General features: G+C 40.7%; 1 protein-coding gene and 1 pseudogene across 5 annotated transcripts in view; both read right to left on the bottom strand.

The window, feature by feature from the left end:
* Positions 1–225: 225 nt before the first annotated feature.
* LOC142471351 (reticulocalbin-2 pseudogene) lies at positions 226–1,273 on the bottom strand (annotated as a pseudogene).
* Positions 1,274–16,875: 15,602 nt separating this feature from the next.
* BRD4 (bromodomain containing 4) overlaps positions 16,876–21,734 on the bottom strand; it is a 71,189-nt gene continuing 66,330 nt past the window's right edge. For all 5 annotated transcript variants that reach the window (XM_075577285.1, XM_075577284.1, XM_075577287.1 and 2 more), the window contains 5 exons: positions 21,142–21,298; positions 20,460–20,587; positions 19,926–20,125; positions 19,239–19,464; positions 16,876–19,005 (listed from right to left, as the gene is read on the bottom strand). In XM_075577285.1, coding sequence (XP_075433400.1) covers positions 18,934–19,005; positions 19,239–19,464; positions 19,926–20,125; positions 20,460–20,587; positions 21,142–21,298 — 783 coding nt within the window. In that variant the 3' untranslated portion in view covers positions 16,876–18,933. The remainder of the gene's footprint in view (positions 19,006–19,238; positions 19,465–19,925; positions 20,126–20,459; positions 20,588–21,141; positions 21,299–21,734) is intronic.

Here is a 21,734-nt window from a genome sequence, read left to right as displayed (position 1 = left end):
TGTGTATAATACAGATATTGAATTGCTATTGGATTTTTATTACAACTCGCGATCGCCCGTTTGAGTTTCTCGACGGTATTGCAGACAACGCTAAAATGCCCTTTTCTGATCAGAACAAAACGATAAACAAGCCGCGTGTTTAAGTCGACACGATTCAAATAAATTGCCCGCCATCGCATGGGTATTCAGATCTACACACCGCGTTAAATGTTCGAATAACGGCCGCCCCATCAGTATATATTCAACCAAGTTAGTTGAGGTTTGTATCATGTACTATAAATAAAAATTAATCAGTTCAGTTGTAGAATGAAAGGAAAATTCATTCTGGTGGGACTAAAGTTCCTTGTGGTAGAAGTGCTCATCTTGAAGCTGCCTGCCATAGTCAGTGGCTTCACTGGTAAGAAATAAGTCCAGTTTTTCTAGAATTTCAGCTTCACTCAGCCTATTGTCCCCATTCTGGACAATTTCTTCAATTAGATGAATCACCTGCTCCTGTGCTATTCCTTGGATGTTGGGTACAATCCAAGAAAGCAGCTCCTGTGGGCCGAGTTTGTCATCATCGTCCTTGTCATAATCATTCCTAAACCTGTCCTTCACAACAACTAACCATTCTGGATCTTCATTTGCACCTGGATCTTTTGTATATAGTCGCCAACGTATTCTTCTTAACTACCAAATCCATCCTTATCATGCTCTTCTAAAGCTTCCTCAATGACATAATCCGACATATAATCAGCTTCTTCTGGGTGCTCAGAGTTCAGAATTCAGTCAAGTTCAGCCCAAGTACTCCATCTCTGTCAGCACAGTCAAAGCATTTCTTGTCCTTCAAATCAATCAGCCTAAAAGATTCTTGTTCCTCTTCTTCAAGAATAGTATTCTCATTGTACTCAATGACACGGTCATACATATGAATATTATATTCGTCCCAGCTAACACTCCCATTTCCATCTTTGTCATATTCAACAAACTGTTTTGTTTCTTCTAAAGTGTAATGCTTCAATGACTACTGAATCCATGAACTCAGCTCCTCTTCTGTGAGATAGCACTCTGAGTTTGTATCAATTTTATTAATAATAGACTTTAGTCTTTTCATCTGTTCATCTGGACTTAGATTAGTGAAATCCTCCGCTCCTTCCTCTCTTCCAAGAAATGCCTCTCTGTCATAGTCCTCATTCTCATAGTGATCTCCACTGTCAAGTTGGTGAGAATGATGATTGTGGGCAGAACAAAACATCAAGCACTGAGAGAAGAAACTACAACAGTATGCATCTTCATTACTGATGGAATCGCGTATAGCTAGCTGCCTTGCTGCAGAAGGCTGGGCTGAGCTCAGGGACCGAGAGGGACTAGGAGAGGACGTCTCAACCACTCATGTCGATATTGGATCTTCTTTAATAATACTCCAATGTTTATTGAGGGCTTTTTGTATTTTATAATGCATTAGGTTACATTTAGTTATAAGTGGATTTGTATCAGTTTGATAGTTAGTGTTATGTTTTTTCCTATCTTGTTTCTTTAATAGTGTGTCTCAATCTATTTTGCATGTTCTTTTTAATGCCGTTATTTCAGACAATTCAGGAGGAGCATATAAGGGAAACAAAGAAACAAAGAGTGCAAAATTTAAGTGCAGACGTTTTGATAAAGAGATTAATGATGTGATGAAATCTTGGCTCTACTGGTGTATCTACTCACAAGATGTTTGTGGTACAAATGCGATTAGCAGATAGGGCTGCTACCCAATAGGATAAGATGGTGTGTGGGGTTCCCTCCAGGCACGTCTCGTCAATAAGGAGATGGTATATATAGAGGAGAAAAACAGCACTACATAGCGCAATCTGATATAAAATACTTTATGTAAAAGATAAGTATATACAATGTGCTAAATTAAAATACGCATTGGTCACAATAAATGTGAATTAAGTGGGTACTCCGCAGCTCTCACCGCCTCCCCTTGTTGCTCCAGAGCTCCTTCGCCTGCACTTCGGGTTTCCAACTCCTCTCTATGTGTCCTCCGGTGCGTGTGACGTCACGGCTCTGTAGATGGTGAAGCTACGGGTCCCTCACTGATCCAAAACACCACTCAATGCGTTTCGCCCAGCCCTTGAGAGCTGTGTATGGCATCATGTGTGGATTGGGGGGTTAATAAATGTCTATATATACCCTATCCTATCCAATTATACAATTAATTCAAAGAATTATCATAGCGCTATGGTCAGTGATACTATACATCATCAGAGCTACATTACAATTAGATAACAACATGACAGTACATTAACATAGTTAACTTCATATGAAATATCATTCTTGGAGATTTAGTTTCACTATGATTATATGAAAATACCTGAATGGTATATAAGTAAAAATGTATGAGAGAAACATACTTTTAGACAGATTTACCTAAATGGGATTAATTGATTAAGGTTAGTAGAAGGGGGGTAATGCTGCAAGTATCAGTATTACAAATTTAACTTGCAGCTGTCACCAGCAAACATAAATTGAGGAGAAAGGTACTAGTTAATTCGCATAGACTTCTGTGAATGGGATTTACAATATATGCAGCAATTAGTTACAGCTGCAACACGTGTAAACATATAGTAAGGGCAGATACTTCAATAATTTTAACATTAATTAGTATGGTTGAGAGATACTTATAAATGCTGCTGTAAGTTATAGCTGCATCATAAGTTACCTGCCCCTGCAATTCATCGGGCGAGACTTTAAATAAAAATAATTTCGTGTAAAAGATATGTACTCTATAATCTATGTGTGTATTTATAACTATAATTAATAGTGCTAAAAATTAATAGTGCTAAAAATGAATTATTAAATAGAGAATGACATTTCATTTACATCACATATATATACAGTAAATTTATACAATTTATGATTCCACATCTGACAAAGTGTGCAAAGTGCATAAGGATCACAGATGCCGCTAGGCTCCATATTACAAGATGACTACGCAATCAAATACATATTTGTAGGACTACTATAAAGAACTGATACTAAAGTGTGAAAGGGTATATAAGGGTATTCAGGTTACATCCGATGTACATGGCGTGACATTGAAGGCTGAAACGACATAGATAAGGCAGGTAGAGCAAAAAAGAGCATCATTAGATATACATTCATATAAGGAAGGGTGCCAGATCAATTTCGGCGTTTAAACCTTTTGGCGTAAGGGTTTTTAAACGGTGGATCCAGAATGCTTCCCTCCTAAGCAATTCCGATCCCCTATCACCTCCCCTCCAGTGTGGCAATACATGCTCTATTGCTTTGAATTGCAAGCTTGTTGGTTCACCCGCATGGCATTCTAAGAAATGTTTTGGTATGCTATGATTCTGAAGCTTTCTATTTATGCCTAATGCCTAAATGCCTAAAGAGGATCTTTTTAATGTCACCTGCCTACCTATTGTATCCAGTGAGAAATGCAAATTCAAAATCTCTATTCTCTCTACTCCTTCTTTTTTTTCATTTTTAACAAGTCATTTCTGTTCAAAACAGAAAGTGAATCCCTGCGCTTCTCCCATAGGGATAGCAATCAATATGCATTTAGCGTAGGGACCTGCTAAAGAGACTTACCTTGACGTGGTTAGCAGGCTTGGCATTATTTGATCAAAGGATGTATACCAAAAGTCTCCTTTTTTCTTATAGGTATTTACACCATACATATATATATATATTCCCCATTGATTGCTATCCCTATGGGAGAAGCGCAGGGATTCACTTTCTGTTTTGCACATTTGTATGGCCATTTCCTTCACTAGCTGCATGCTCTTTACATGGAGAAGCGCAGTGATTATATTTGTTTTACATCATTTCTGTTCATATTCTCAACTTAAAAAACTTTTGGATGGGGGAAGGGAGACCGGCGTACTAGAGGAGAAAGAGTACAAATTCCTCTATCAGGATAAAGCTAGGATGCCGGTCTTCTACTTCCTCCCTAAGGTCCATAAAAGTGTGGTCAATCCCCTAGGCCGACCAATAGTCTCGGGGATTGACTCACTAACAGCTAACCTCTCTATGTATATTGATACCTTTTTGCAAAAATACATAGTTCAACAAAAATCTTATCTGAGAGATACATTAGACCTGTTAAATTTGTTAAAAGATGTGACATGGGAAGATCATTACATCCTGGCAACATGTGATGTTGCATCACTATATACAGTGATACAGCACACACAGGGATGTGCAGCAACAAAACGATTTTTACAGGAGGACAAGACTTTACTTTCACCACAAATTGATTTTATTATTGATAGTATTAATTTTATTCTACATCACAATTATTTTTGGTTTGGGGACACCTTTTATCTGCAACAGTGTGGGACGGCGATGGGGACGAGATTCGCGCCAAGCTATGCCAATCTGTTTGTAGCAGATTGGGAGAAAGATAACATCTCGAGTGACAGTGAGCTTGGCGCGGACATCGTCCTCTATCGCCGTTACATTGATGATGTGTTTATTATTTGGAGTGGTGGAGAAGAAAATTTAGTCACATTTTTGGATAATATGAACACCAACACTTATAACCTTACCTTCACAAACGAATGGAGCCATTCTGCAGTAAATTATTTAGATTTGAATATTTATGTTGACAACCATGTGCTAAAGACAAGGACTCACTTTAAGGACACAGACAAAAATAATTTTATTAGGAGAGACAGCTGACATCTACCAAGATGGATGGATAATATGCCAGTTAGCCAACTGATTCGCATTAAAAGAAACTGTACAGATGTGGACCAATGCGACACACAGTCAGAAAGGGTTCAGAATAAGTTTCTGGAGAAGAATTATGATAATGCACGGGAAAAAGTTGAAAATATGAACAGAAATGACTTGTTAAAAATGAAAAAAAGAAGGAGTAGAGAGAATAGAGATTTTGAATTTGCCTTTCTCACTGGATACAATAGGGAGGCAGGTGACATTAGAAAGATCCTCTTTAGGCATTGGGACATCCTGAAAAACGATCCCATTTTGGGCCCAGTTATACCAGATAGACCTAACATCATTTTAAAAAAAGCTAACAGCTTAAAAAATAAACTTGCGCCAAGCGCAATAAGAAATAAAAAATGTATGGATAATAGTTGGCTTAACATGAAAGGATTTTTCGGGTGCAAGAAATGCACAGCTTGTCGGTATAAATCATCTGAACAAACCCGCTTCTTCTCAAATATAGCAGGCGAATGTTTTAACATAGAAAGTTTTATGACCTGCAGGATGGACCATGTAGTTTATCTTCTGGAATGTTCCTGCAGGTTACAGTACGTAGGAAAAACTATCAGGCCTGTGCGGACAAGGATAATAGAACATCTGAGCGGAATAAATAGAAAGCTTCAGAATCATAGCATACCAAAACATTTCTTAGAATGCCATGCGGGTGAACCAACAAGCTTGCAATTCAAAGCAATAGAGCATGTATTGCCACACTGGAGGGGAGGTGATAGGGGATCGGAATTGCTTAGGAGGGAAGCATTCTGGATCCACCGTTTAAAAACCTTTTACGCCAAAAGGTTTAAACGCCGAAATTGATCTGGCACCCTTCCTTATATGAATGTATATCTAATGATGCTCTTTTTTGCTCTACCTGCCTTATCTATGTCGTTTCAGCCTTCAATGTCACGCCATGTACATCGGATGTAACCTGAATACCCTTATATACCCTTTCACACTTTAGTATCAGTTCTTTATAATAGTCCTACAAATATGTATTTGATTGCGTAGTCATCTTGTAATATGGAGCCTAACGGCATCTGTGATCCTTATGCACTTTGCACACTTTGTCAGATGTGGAATCATAAATTGTATAAATTTACTGTATATATATGTGATGTAAATGAAATGTCATTCTCTATTTAATAATTAATTTTTAGCACTATTAATTATAGTTATAAATACACACATAGATTATAGAGTACATATCTTTTACACGAAATTATTTTTATTTAAAGTCTCGCCCGATGAATTGCAGGGGCAGGTAACTTATGATGCAGCTATAACTTACAGCAGCATTTATAAGTATCTCTCAACCATACTAATTAATGTGAAAATTATTGAAGTATCTGCCCTTACTATATGTTTACACGTGTTGCAGCTGTAACTAATTGCTGCATATATTGTAAATCCCATTCACAGAAGTCTATGCGAATTAACTAGTACCTTTCTCCTCAATTTATGTTTGCTGGTGACAGCTGCATGTTAAATTTGTAATACTGATACTTGCAGCATTACCCCCCTTCTACTAACCTTAATCAATTAATCCCATTTAGGTAAATCTGTCTAAAAGTATGTTTCTCTCATACATTTTTACTTATATACCATTCAGGTATTTTCATATAATCATAGTGAAACTAAATCTCCAAGAATGATATTTCATATGAAGTTACCTATGTTAATGTACTATCATGTTGTTATCTAATTGTAATGTAGCTCTGATGATGTATAATATCACTGACCATAGCGCTATGATAATTGTTTGAATTAATTGTATAATTGGATAGGATAGGGTATATATAGACATTTATTAACCCCCCAATCCACACACTCCTGCCGAAGCCATACACAGCTCTCAAGGGCTGGGCGAAACGCGTTGAGTGGTGTTTTGGATCAGTGAGGGACCCGTAGCTTCACCATCTACAGAGCTGTGACGTCACACGCACCGGAGGACACACAGAGAGGAGTTGGAATCCCGAAGTGCAGGCGAAGGAGCTCTGGAGCAACGAGGGGAGGCGGTGAGAGCTGCGGAGTACCCACTTAATTCACATTTATTGTGACCAATGTGTGTTTTAATTTTTGTGTTTAATTTTATATACTTTTTTTTGTGTTTAATTTTATATACTTATCTTTTACATAAAGTATTTTATATCAGATTGCGCTATGTAGTGCTATTTTTCTCCTCTATATATACCATCGCCTTATTGACGAGACGTGCCTGGAGGGAACCCCACACACCATCTTATCCTATTGGGTAGCAGCCCTATCTGCTAATCGCATTTGTACCACAAACATCTTGTGAGTAGATACACCAGTAGAGCCAAGATTTCATCACAACATTAATCTCTTTATCAAAATGTCTGCACTTAAATTTTGCACTCTTTGTTTCTTTGTTTCCCTTATATGCTCCTCCTGGATTGTCTGAAATATATCTTTCTTCCTGGAACCCGAGAAACAGGTTCCACCAGAGGGTTTGAGCAGGGTTATGTAATAATTGTTTTCAATTTGGTCGAATATTGAGCACACATTGTTAATTGCACTTGTTATTTGCACTCATTGTCTTATAATTATATTTTAAGGAGTTAGCGCCTTTCTATCACTTTAATTCACTATACACTTTTTAATGCCGTTTCCATCAACCTATGGACATAGCCTCTGTTTGAGAATTTGGTCCTGATATCCTCTGCTTGTTGAACGAAATTATGGTCTTGAGAATCATTCAGTTTTAATCTTAAGAATTGCCCATGTGGGATATTGTTAATCCATCTGACATGATGGCTGTTCTTGGGGCAGATAAGTATGCCATCTACCTCTTTATAAAACGTGCGGGTGTGTAATTACCCATTTTCATTGAAGATTTAGAAATCTAAAAGTTAATAGATTTGTTATTCACCGTGTGAGTAAATTAATATTTAATTCATTGTTGTTTAGACAACTCAAAAAGTGATTGAGTCAATTGACGTCTCCCTCCCAGATTAATATAACGTCAGCTATACAGCTGCGCCATAATTAACATTTATGCGTCGCTATATTGTTGTGTCAAATACTATTGTGCTCCCTCAGGTAGGAGTGAAACCAGTTTAAAGCGTGTTCCCTTATTCCACAGCACTGGAGCTCCGTTAACAAGATAACGTGATCAACAGTAGCAACACATTTTGCAACCTCTAGATATACTGCACCAGTAAATTGTTTTAGTTCCATTCCACACTGGATCTCATTGCAACATTTTAGAAGGGTAGTTACTGTGGAGTGGTTTGGGTGAAAGCCAGATTGGAGTTGGTTAAAAAAAAAATGTATGTTACCAGCTCCGGAGCAGCCCCGCACTGCAAAGGAAGATCGTGTCTTGGAAAAAAATCAATAAAAACCTAAAATATGCCGCGAGTCCCAGCACAGCCCACAGAGTACTATGAGCAGCAAACCGGCCATAGTGGTGAAACAGCAGCAGAGCCGAGAAAGGATAAAAAAATAAATATATATATATATATAATTCAAAATTATAAAGATAATTAACAATATATAATATTTATGGGCCAAATTAATATGACCAAAATTTGGTACAAGCTCTGACCGACACAATACTTACTGGAAAGGATAGCACATTAATAGTATGAGGGGACTTTAATTGGGTAATGGATCCATTTATGGATAAATGACATCAGACTCCGGAGATATCTAGGCGAAAACCGGCTCAAAAAGGTGCACAGGTGTTGAAGGATACTTTGGGACTCGAAGATTGTTGGCAAATGTTGAATGCCTTGGTAAGAGAATACTTTTTTTTCCCCCCACACCCACACAGCTCATTCTCCAGAATAGATTATATTTTTACCAGTAGTCAGATAATGGGGAAGGTCACCACTACCAAAATAGAAGATAGTCATCTCTGATCATGCCCCAGTATGCGTGGAGGTTAATATGGGGCAAAGAGCGCATGGGGATAGAATATGGAGATTACCTGCTTATTTGTACAGTAATGAAGAATTTAAAGCATATCTTCGAATTACTGGCTTTATTTTAAAGGAAACTAAGGTTTGGTCCCCGCAGGCTACTGAGGTGACAAGAGTTGTCCCTCAATGGGGCCGGGCCCGCTGTGGGGAGCGTTTTTCCAGGAAACTGGAAAATTGCGATGAGACCTAGCGACGGAGCGCTAGGCCACACCGCCGGCGGTTCAGCTAATGAGGGTAAACCTGTCGGGTGACGTCACGCCCACGCCCCCGTTACCCCCCCCCCCCCCTGCAGACCGGGGAACCCGGCTGCACGCGCCACCAGCCTGGCAGACAAGCATGCAGCGCAGCCATGGCCTAACGCAGTTCATTGCAATGAGGGAAGGTTATTTTGGGAGACTGGGAAGGCAGTTTTAAGGGGGAAAATAACAGCATGTAGGACTAAGAGAAGGAAGGTGATTGATATGGAATTCTCTAAGGCAAGCAAAGAGTTAAACAATAAATTCTGCGCATGTAAGCTAAATCACACTGCAGAGAGTAGAGAGCCAAGGATATATGTGATGTTTGGATACATACAGTAGAAAAGAACAAAGGAAAATGCAGTTGAGAGATCTTAACTTTTGCAACTTAAGGCCCGGGCCATGGTGCGTTCTCCCATGCGGAGGCGCACAGAGGCTGTGGGAAAGCGAGTGCTTTCCCTGGCCATGGTGGACAGGCTGTGAGGGGGGGAGTTCCTGGGGGCGTTCCAGAGCTGGTTAGCCCTCATTGCGCGAATCACTCATGTGACCTGTCTGTCGAGCTGAGAAATCAGTTGATCTCACACGCAACGCGCAACCCCTCCTGCTTCCGCACGGATGCATCTGCACGCCGCCTGGACGCAAACGCTGCCTTAAGGCAGTATGTTCACTCAGCGTGCAGACGCTTCCGCACGGTCTGCAGTACCATGGCCCCAGCCGTAGAAATAAAGCAGGAAGATTGTTGGGTAATCTGGAGTGGAAACCTATGAACTCCAATCATATTCTGAGAATATTGAAAAGCTTGGGGGATATCACCACTAATCTTGAGGAGATAAATAGGGTTTTTCAAAATTTCTACCAAAATGTATATAGTAAAAGTAATGTAGACGAAAAAGGGTAACAATGTTTTTGGGGGGAAAACGTAAAATCCCAAAGTTAGATAAGGAAGAGCAAGAGCTCCCGAATTCTCATAACGATTGAAGAGATAGACAATTTGATTAAAACTCTTAGAAATGGGAAAGCACCAGGCCCAGATGGATCCACCGGGGTGTTCTATAAAATTCTTATCGCCGAGATTGGGGTCCCTCTAAGAGAAGTGTTCAAAGAAATACATGCAAAGAATATATGGAGACGGGTAAACCTGCCTTTGTGCGAATAATTCCTAAAGAAGGGAGAGACCATTTGATCCCAGAAACTTACAGACCAATTTCCCTATTGAACCAAGACGCAAAAATATTGACCAATAGACTTACTATAGTCCCACCTAAATTAATGCATGCAGATCAGACAGGGTTTGTAAAGAGCAGAGCATCTGTATAAAAAATAAATAATTTATATATATATATATATATATATATATATATATATATATGTATATATTGCTTTTATTATATGTATTTTTATAGCACATATTGACATATTGACTCCTACACATATGGTCAACTATTTAAATTTATTACAATTCATGAGTAACTAGGGGACCGAAAGGCGCCACTATCACTTGTTTTTTTTGTGTATATATATCTATAGATATATATATATATTATTAAGGTCATAACAGCTATGTATACACTGGACAAAAACGAATCTCCATGGTAATAAAAACAATATAATAATATTAGTGGATACCAAAAAGGCTTATGATAATGTAGGGTGGGAATACCTGATGTATGTTCTGGAAAAAATGGGTATTACAGGAAATTTCCTGGGTGCGGTAAGAGCAATGTATAAAGACCCCAGTGCAAAAATAATGGCAGCAGGTTATTTATCGCAGGAGATAGAGCTATTCAGGGGAAGAAGGCAGGGATGCCCTTTATCCCCCTTGTTGTTTAATATTGCAATTGAACCACTGGCTGAATATTTTAGGAATATGACGGACTTTAAGGGGATTAAAATAGGAGAAAAGTAAACTAAAATAGCCTTGTTCGTGGATGATTTATTGATGCTTGTGTCAAATCCGGAGCAGGCTGTTGAAAAAATACACCAGACATTGGAGGAGTTTGGAAAATGTTCGGGTTTTAAGGTTAATGCAGCCAAAATTGGAATACTAATCCTAACTTGCAAAAACAATATGAAATGGGAGGAAAAGTGCCCATTTATGGTAACTAGGAAACCACTTAAATACCCTGGAATTTATATTGATATGAAAGGTAAACACCTGTATAAAAATAATTTTGAGACAATTATTCCTAAAATAATCACAGAATTAGAGGGATGGCAAAATGTTCCGCTTAATTTGTTGGGCAGATGCCAGATGGTTCAAATGATTAGTTTCACAAGATTGATTTACCCTCTACAGATGTTTCCTATATTATTGAAACACTCTGAAATTAAATTACTAAATAAGGCAATCTCTAGATGTATCTGGGTAAAAAGGGAGACATAGAATTGCCATTAACAAATTGTTTAAAAATAAATAAATAAAAAATAAAATGATGGGGAGGGCTTAATCTGCCAAATATTAGAAAATATAATCTGGCCTGTGTAGCAAGACATGTAGGAGATTGGATAACCAGAAATAGTTACTACTCATGTTTAGAATTTGAGCAGGCGGTGTCCCCAGGGAGCCTTTCTGAGATTATGCATGTAAAATGGGGAGAAGTACCAATGGAAGCCAAAGGAAACCCGCTAATAAAGGATACATGGGCTGGATAATATTGAGAAAACAATTCGGGACATCGTATACTTGATCAAACTTCCTAACTATACAAGATAATTTAAAGTTTCCCTTGGGAGTGATGCAGGCCTCTTTTTCTTATAATTTGTGCCACTGTGTAGAATTTTGAGATTAACAGTATGTTGTGTAAAAAGTTTATTCTCTGTATGTCAAAGTCATTCTTTGTATTGTTACTATGTTGTTCAATATAATGTTTGGAAACCCAATAAAAAAAAACAAAAAGGAAAATGTATCTTGGTTTAGTAATTGCTTATTTAGGAGTGGACACATTTTTCCATGACATTGGATATTATTGGGAGAAGAGATTTGTCTGTAGTTGGAGACAATGTTTTTGTCACCACTTTTGAAGACAGACAACGGTCAGTTTTCCTGGATTGTAGGCAAACTAAGAGTTCATTAAGGAGGCAAGCAGTATTGCAATGTTGGGCACACTCAGAAACTTCAATTCCACTAGGTCAGGTCCACATTAGCCATTTAGTTTTAATGTTAAGAGCGCCTGTGTAATTAATCTCTTCAGATACTTGGAGAAATCAACAATTGGAAGCACTGTTAGGAAGGAGTGGAGCTATAGGGGTACTTACAGGTTGGGATCCATGAATGTTGTTAGGGTTGTGCTTTGATAGTAGGGAAGTCGCACACCCCAGAAAGTATTAATTGAATGCGTTTGCTATGTCAGTGGGATCGCTCAAAGTAGTATCATTCTTTTTTTTTATATTAGATGGTTGTTGATGGCTAGGCTGGAATATATTACTGATGAGCTCCCAGACATTTGCTAGATTTGATGCATTTTGGTAAAGATTGTCAGAGAAATATTGGGCCTTTATTAGTCTTGTTTGACTTGTAACATCGCAGGTATCTGTAGTTATTAAGATCCTTGGTAGTGCCAGTTACTTTGTATTTTGTTCCACAAGGCATCTCTGAAATGGCTAAGCGCAATAAGGTCAGTTGCAACCCATGGAAGGTGGGTCCCCCATACTCTTACTCAGCTGAGTGGAGCATGGGTATCACAAAGTTTTAAGAACTCTGGAAATAAAGTGCAAAATTAGGGTCAGGTATCAAGATGATTCTGTACCAAGGGCAGTTGGTAAGCCAGCATTTGTTGTGGGTTAAACGCTCTAAATGTTCTAGTGATTAGAACTTTTGGGCTTGATTGGGGTGGTTTGATTTTCCTTTCACAGTACCCTTTTGCATGGTCAGTGAAAAGGTCAGGTAGCCAGAGTAATGGATTCTGTTGGGACACAGTAAAATATACACATTTTTAGAGTAAAAATTCTATTTATTTCTTAAATTCACAGACAGTCTTTAATAAGAACATGGTAATACAGGCCCGTGATACATTTGTGGTTTGATATAAATTTTTTTTTTTTTTTTTTTTTTACATTTCCTTTAATCAGTTTGTGATGCTCTGCAGGTCGTCTCCGTCTACGAAGGGTTAAAGACAAGTTTGAAATTCCCAGTCCTACTTTTCAAATTGCTCTATATATGATGCAAACACCTTCGCATTTGTAACGCTTGTTTCATAGTTTGAGATACTTTCAAAAGAGTGTAGGCCTAGCAGCCCAACTCCAAAAACCTCAGCGTGAAATCCCTCACGATTATACAAAATATACTGCTTTTGTTAAAGGTCAGTTAAGGGATCAGACCTAAATGAGGTACATACGCTACAGCTTTTGCAAGACCGCTGTGAAATGTAAGGCAGAATTCACCACGGCAGTCATATTTAAGTGGTCAAATTATTTGAACGTTGATAATTCTCCAGGACCAGAAACACGCTTACAGATTTGAAATCAGAGTGCAGAATTAATAAGGGATTTTAGAAAAAAGATATTTTTCCCTCCTGTGGGGGTAAAAAAAAAAACACAACAAAGTTTTAAAATAATTGGGTTTGTTAAAAAAAAAAAAAGAAGTAACTGAAATTAAACTTGACCATATATATATAAATAAAAATGACTTTCCCAACTGTGAATACAGTTAACGAGTTTTATCCGAACGCATATATATATTTTTTGGCTTCTTTAACACGACGGATAATACAGATCGGCAGAAAATCAAGGTCAGTCTCGATGCAGTAGACACGTCCCATTACAGATTTGACTTAAAGGTCCCTCGAATTTTACACAGTGAAAAACTTCCAGCTCCAATCAAGCTATTGTGATCCTGAACAGCCAAATCACGCTCCTGTGATGTCATCAGAAAGGAATAACAAATACAGATTGGACAGTGCAGTTGTGAGCTGGGGGGCAGGGGGGGGGTGGAGGGAGGGGGAGATGGACATCGTTACTTCGAACCTTTCACATTTGGCAGCGACGATTACGCCCTGGTTGTTAAGGGCTGCTTATAATGCCACCAGAAATGATCAAGGTCAGAGACACAGACATACAGTAATACAGATTTGGAGGCGCTGAAATTAACACAGTCCCTCCAATTTTTTATCAGGGGAAAATGGTTTCAGACATGACCCACCTCCCAGAGATTCAAAAGCTCAGTCATGGTCTTGTAATGTCCTCCGAAACAGACACCACCAAGTAAACTCTGGTCCTCCTATTTTTTTTTAAATGTATTATTGCGTAGGTGGCTAAGTGAATATATTTCCAACAGGAAATTGACAAAGGCAGATTATCGTTATCATAATTAACTATAACTATTAACTTTATTATTAAATACTTTGTTCGCCACTACGCCCCGACCCTCACTTTATCTCTTCCTGTGATGCCAAGAAAATATGCATACCCCCTTCTTACTCTGTGCCCCGAATACCTCCACCACTTCCAACTTCTCCTTTACAGACGGCAAGTTCGTGGCAATCATATTAAATGCTCCAACACCAGAAATGAGGCTAGACCCGTTAAGACATATAGGCTTTTAAGAATAAACATTTTAAATGAATTAATTTGCACTGATTCTTTTTCAGCTAAAAATGCAATGTATGCATTTTTTCCCCCTTCAAATCTAACGACACTTTCAGAATCTGTAGTTTTAACAGTTTTATCAATAAATCTGATTTATTAATGCGGGTTATTAATGAATGCCATTAAATAGAATAGATTATTTAAAACCCTGCCTGATGTGCATTTTCACTCAGTTATGAAAATGATAGCGTTCTATTTTTTGTATAAAATCGGTGCATTGATTTATTTAAATTGGAAGCTATTGCATTTTCAAAACAGATTTTTAAAGGAATAATCAGTAATTTGGCTTATAAACAATGCCAAAAATGAAGTGTAATTAATATTTAAACTAGTGTGATTGACATTTAAAATGAACATAGCCAATTCATAAAGAAATGAGTGGAAATATAATAGTGGTTTTAGAATTTGTTTTCATAAATTGGTTTGTAAAGAACTGAACTGCATAAAAATGCAGAAATGGAGTTCATTCTTATGGCTTTTTGGGCAGCATTCTAGAGGTTAAATCTACCGTGTTTTTCAAAAACGAAATTATACGAAAACAGGTTTATTCTTGATGACTTTAAACAATAAACAAAAATGCCTAATTTTACAGCAGTTTGTCAACATTTGAATCATGCAATTTAGACTAATTACAGTGGACAATTTGAAATACAGGACCCTGGAAAAATTCAATATCTTTTTTTTTTTTTTTTAAACTAGAAATCAAAGATGTACATTTTTACGTTAAGGATAATTAAATATTTCTAGTAAGTGAACTACATTGAAAGTTCCTTGAATTTTTTTTAAAAATATTATAAAAATGTTTAACAATTGAGCAAAACATACATTTATTTCCATGCCATAAATGTGGCTTTAATATTGGAAACTTCTGCAATATCACTCAAAATGCTGAACAAAAATATATTTTAAGTAAGGAACGGATGGAAATGTCAATTGTCAGTTTGCACAATTAAAATAAACTTCTACAATTCAACTACAAATTAAATTTTTAGTTACTATTATTAAAGCAGCAAACGTGAGATCTTGTGTTTTTTTGTTAAATAAATCAGTTCTTTAGTATTAGATAGTGACTTATTTTTTTTAATTCAATGCCAGTTTTAATGATTTTTAAATAGGCAATCCAAACATCTTAAAAAAAAAATATATATATATTTTTTTTTGTTTTAATATATGCAGTTTTTGATTACATTGATTGAAAACTAATTACCTAAGCTGCCGATCGATTCGTTCTCCCTTGATTGATCAGCAAAATCCTGCTTCCCAGGGTTAACTAAATGGCTGCCTTTCAGTTTCAAATCAATCCTTGAGTGAGTGTAACTCAGTAGCTATAATGTATTCTTAGATTACTAAGGTAACATTATCTATTGTTACAGTTTGCAGCTCAAACTGCTGGGAACATTGGCAACAAATCATCACAAACAGGAAACTGATCAATAAAAATCTATTATTTAAACGGCCAATTAAAATGTTGCATATTTGTTTTAATACTACTATATAAAAACAAATTCTCAATTTTAATACACACATTTTGCTGACCATAATGAAATGTTATCATTTTAAATGATAATTGTTTTTCAACTTATTTTAGTGTAGGGGGTTTTGAAAAAGCGTTTCCATTTTAATCACTCCTAGTAGTGCGCTAAACGTTATTTATTCCTAGAACTGTTTAATTGGTTATATTGTTTTCCAAAACTCGTTATAGAACGCATTGATTTTTAACGAGCGGTTGTAATATATTGAGTTAATTCTTAATAACCTTTAAGTACTAACAGGTCGAATTGGGAGTAAAGGTTAAAAAATGTTGCCTCTCAAGGAGCCTTGGCTGCAGCTACTGCAGATAAGAGAGCAATAAGGCAATCTGGGATTCTAATGGGGGTAATAACAAGCTCTGGGTACATTGGAAGATGTGCAAAGAGCATTTGGGTTTTCATTGGGTAAATCAGAAGGGAACACTGTTTGAAGGCTGGGGGGGTTCTCCAAGAACCCTAAAGAGCATTTCTTCGCTAACCCCTGCTAGAGTGTCACTTAACCTCGCCTGGGCCCTTCCAGAGTGGCACCACCTCACCAGGGCCTTGCCACAGAGGCACCACCACACCAGGGCCTTGCCAGAGCGGCACTTAATCCCTCCCATGCCTTCCAAATACTGCACAATTGGCTGTCCCAACTACCCAACCTCTCTCTGCACAAACCTTCCCGTAGAGCAGCACTCCTCCGTTGCAAAGTGTCACCCCCACATACCACAGCAATAGAGGTCACCCTCCTCCAGGGGAGGACAAAGGACGGTGTTCAAAAGGGGAAAAGGGGAAGGGCAGAGGGGTGAGGTCGAAACCAACTTAAAAATTAAAATTAAAAAAACGCAACGGAAGGAAAAATAAATGGGACTAAAATGATAATATAATTAAAAAAAAGACTTTTATTGCATAAAATCAGTTACAACACAGACTTCTGCGTCTGTTACTCGAAGGGGAGGGTGCACTAGCTAAAAAGGGGGGCGGGGAGAGGAGGGGGAATCAGGAGAGGAAGTTTATGGCACATAAAGTATTTGTGTATTAGGGTTTTTCTTTGTTTTTTTTGTTTTTGTTTTTTTTTTAAAACAGTTCAAATTATATATATATTTATATTTAAAAAAAAAAAAAATACGAAAAAAAAACAAACGAAACAAAATTAAACGGAAGGGAGGAAGGTCAAAAAATTACAGAGGGAGGGAGGAGAGAGGTTAAGAGGGAAGTGGAGTTTGGATCAAATTAGTGGGGTTTTTGCCCCAGAAATGCTGCAAGGTAAGAAAATCATACTAAGGAGCCATGCTCCTCTTTACTGCTGCGCTGCTGAGAGGGGGGGGGGGGGGGTATAGAAGTCTGCAGAGCATTGTAGATGTGCGTGAATGCAGAGCATTTGTATGGAAGGAGTATGCAATTGCAGAGCATTGTGCGTAGTGTGTATATGGAATTGAAGAGCAACAGAAGTCGTTTGTCGGGTGCGTACACTGAGCAGGATGGGGCGTGTATGTGCATTGTAGTACTGCAGAGCAATGTGTAGGAGTATGCAGAGCAAGCGGTGCCTAGCTGTGAAAAGAAAGGCGCTTCTTGGTATGCAGAACAATGCATGTATGCATGTGTGTGCTGTATGTGTGTCTAAGCAAGCATAGTGTGTGGGTAACAATGCAGAGCGGTGTGCCCATGATTGGCTTTGCAGAGCAGTATGTATAGGTACACAGAGCAGTGTATGTATAACAATGTAGTGAAAATAAATACATGTATGTAGATTAACTTAGATGTGACACGATCTGTGCATGTATATGTCCGTGTATACATGTATACACACAGCAATATATCTGTATACCTGCAGTCTTACAAACTCCATTTTAAGTGTGTATGTAAAGGAATATGCGTCTGCTGAGCAATGTGTGTGTATTAGTGTATATGTACACAGTCTGTAAATGCAGACCGATTTCTGCATCTATTTAGGGATGTATTAGTATCCAAGTGTGTGTGTGTGTGTGTGTGTGTGTGTGTGTGTGTGTGTGTGTGGTGTGTGTGTGTGTGTGTGTGTGTGTGTGTGTGTGTGTGTGTGTGTGTGTGTGTGTGTGTGTGGTGTGTGTATGTATATATATATATATATATATATATATATGTGTGTGTGTGTGTGTGTATAGATAGAGACACACACAAAGGGTACTTGTGCAGAGAAAATGTGTGTGACTATACATAAAAAAAATGAGACATGGGTTGAGTGCAGAGCATAAAATGCATGTGTATGCGCAGAACAACGTGAGTGTAAAATGCATGTGTATGCGCAGAACAACGCGAGTGTAAAATGCATGTGTATGCGCAGAACAACGCGAGTGTAAAATGCATGTGTATGCGCAGAACAACGCGAGTGTAAAATGCATGTGTATGCGCAGAACAATGCATGTATAAAATGAATGTCTGAGTGCAGAGCAATGTTTGTATTATAGGTGCGGAGCAGTTTGAGTACACACATCAGCAGAGCAATCTCTGCACACACAAATCTCAACATATCACCAATGTTTGCGCACATACGCCTAGAGCAATGCTCTGCAGCCAGAGCTGCGTTCAACACCACAACACTCTGCCCCGCCCCCTCACAGGCTTTTCCATCGCCCCTCGCGTCATAGCTGGGGGTAAGAGGGTGTTCCACTGTCCTCCGTTATTGCCCCTTTCAGAGTCTCTTTTACGTGTCGCTCCATGTTGGGGGTGTGGGGGACAGGGGGGTTACTGCACAACGTTCTGGGGGGGGAGGGGGGAGCCTTACCTAATTTTCTTCTCCCCCATCACCACTTTGGGGTCTCCTTGCCCCAATATGTCGGGGGTGGGGTTAAAAATACAGACAGAGCGTGAGAACTCGGCGTCCCAGTCCCCCACGTAAAAAACAAGTGGAAGTTGTGGGGGTTTGTAGGGAGAAGAGTGGTGGTGGGCGAAGTCCGTGAAGTCTTACGAGAACAGGTTCTGTTCAAATATCTCCATCAGGTCACTCTGGAAATTCATGTCTATTGAGGGCGTCATCTGTGGGACAGAGGGCACAGGGTTAGTGACGCAGTAACACTGCCCAAAATGGGACCTTTGTCACACAGAGGGTTGTCCCATCCCCGGTTGCATGTCACCTTGTAGTGGGAAGGACATGTCCCATAGGTCCCTAGGGGAGCCTGTACTTCCCACTACGAGGTGGTAGAGAGACAGGACGTATGTCCCATGGAGTATGTCTGTTGGTCCCTCCAGAAAATGACAGGAACACATACCGCCTGCCGTCGCCTCCTCTCCTGCTCTCGCTTCCTAGCCATCTCCCTCTGATCCATGATAGGCTGGGAGCTCTGCGCAGGGGGCGGAGCAGCAGGGAGAGCGCTCTGCACATGCTGCTGCTGCTGTTGTTGTTGCTGCTGCTGCTGCTGTTGTTGCTCTTGCCGCCTGCGAGCGTCATCGTGAACTTTCCGCGCCTGCTCCTGTGCGTCATCCTCCTCCCGGCTCCTGGGGGAGGGGCATAGCTATGTTACTAAAACGCAGCATCCTCTGTGCTATCGCAACTCACTCCAGTGTCACTACCAAGCAGCATCCTCTGCTACCGCATCTGGCACACTGCAGCATCATTGGATATCACATTACACACACTGTGTGCTATTCTCTGCTGTCGCTTTACACACAGCTGTGCCACTACACAGCGGCATCCTTTGCTATCACATCTCTCACACGCACACAAACACATTACCTCTTCCACTTACACACTTACACACACACGCTCCTACTTTAACACACACGCACCTCATCCTCTCCTGCTCCTCTCTGCTAGGTCGACCTGCTGTTTCCGGACCCTCTCACATTCCTCCTTCTCCCTTTGCTATCACATCTCTCACACACACACAAACACATTAACTCTTCCACTTACACACTTACACACACGCTCCTCCTTTAACACAAACACACACACACACCTCATCCTCTCCTGCTCCCTCCGGCTCCTCTCTGCTAGCTCGACCTGCTGTTTCAGGGCCCTCTCACGTTCCTCCTTCTCCCGCGCAGCGCGCTTGAACAGTTCAAAGCTGTCGCTGGAGGACTTGCCGGCCGCGGTGGGGGTGACTGGTGGCTTCTGCACCAGACTGGCCCATGAGCCCATGTTCTTAATCTTCAGGTCCTGGGGTGGGGGAAAAAAAGGAGAGGTTGGAGGAGGGAGGGCTCAGCAATGCAACTCTGCACTCCCAACCTCAACCAAGCAAATGTAGATCCCCGGGGCTTCGACCTCTATCTCCAAATCTAGATCCTAACTCCGACTTTAGAGTCTCAAAGATGGATCCCGCCCCTCAAGTCCATCCCCTCCCTAATTCTCTTTCCTCATATTCTGGTCTAGGCGCTCATCCTGCCCACTCGCCCTTCATTATGGATTCTGGTCAAATGAGCGTAACCTTTTTCTGGACCCAAGGTCACTCTCAGTCTGGACCCTGTTCCGTCCGGTTCAGTCGAGTCCTCACCTTTTTGGGGGCCACAGGAGTTTTGGGCTCCTGCTTCTGCTTTTCCTTCTCGGGAACCCCCTGTGAGTGGGCACTCTGATCAGGGGGTCTCACAGGGCGACCTCCATCCAATGGCTTTAAGTCCAGTCCTGGGGAGGAGAGTAACAGAGGAGGTTAGTGAGAAGGGCAGACAAAGATGGTTGGGGGGAGGGAATAGAGAGGGGGGAGAAGGAAATGGAGAGGGGGGAGAAGGAAATGGAGAGGGGGGAGAAGGAAATGGAGAGGGGGGGAGAAGGAAATGGAGAGGGGAGGAGAAGGAAATGGAGAGGGGAGAAGGAAATGGAGAGGGGAGGAGAAGGAAATGGAGAGGGGAGGAGAAGGAAATGGAGAGGGGGGAGAAGGAAATGGAGAGGGGAGAAGGAAATGGAGAGGGGAGGAGAAGGAAATGGAGAGGGGGAAAGGGAATGGAGAGGCGGGAAAGGGAATGGAGAGGGGGAAAGGGAATGGAGAGGGGGAAAGGGAATGGAGAGGGGGAAAGGGAATGGAGAAGCGGGAGGAGGGGAATGGAGATTGTGATTTGAGGGGGAGAGGAAAGGAGAGGGGAAGAGGAAAAGAGAGAGGGAGGCTCGCAGCAGGAGAGCAAACAGGGGGTTGCTCACACACAGGCAAGGGAGGGGGGAGAAGGGCACAGTGTTTGACTGACTTGGCTGGACATGGCTGGGACCCTTCATGACCTCCTGAAGTTTGGGGGGCTCGGCTCTCAGTCCGGGTGAAAAGCCATCAGGGCGCACAGAGGGTGATTGTCGCTTCTCCTCCTTCACCAGTGGCTGAGGCTGCAGCACAGAAGCAGCTCTCATCTCCTGGGGGGAGGGGGGAGGGGAGAAAGGTGTTACTATCGGACAGGATGGAGTTGAGCATGGGGGGGGGGGAGAGAGAAAAAGAGTGTGGGGGGGAAGAGGGAGAAGAGTAAGATGGAGGGGGGGGAAGGGTAAGAAGGAGATGGGGGGAGGGTAAGAAGATGGAGGGTAAGAGGGTAAGATTGAGGGTGGGAGGGAGGAAGGGGTAAAAGGGAGAGCTGGTAAGAGATAGGGGGAGGTGGAGGGGAGAGGGAGCGAGGGGGGGGGGGGAGGAGAGGGAGCGAGGGGGGAGGGGAGGAGAGGGAGCGAGGGGGGGGGGGGAGGAGAGGGAGCGAGGGGGGGGAGGAGAGGGAGCGAGGGGGGGGAGGAGAGGGAGCGAGGGGGGGGAGGGAGGAGGGGGAAGAGAGGGAGCGAGGAGGGGGAAGAGAGGGAGCGAGTG

This window comes from Ascaphus truei, chromosome 20 (genome assembly GCF_040206685.1).
Source record: "Ascaphus truei isolate aAscTru1 chromosome 20, aAscTru1.hap1, whole genome shotgun sequence".
NCBI classification, from domain to species: Eukaryota; Metazoa; Chordata; class Amphibia; order Anura; family Ascaphidae; genus Ascaphus; species Ascaphus truei.
This window is presented reverse-complemented; position numbering and strand designations above follow the sequence as displayed.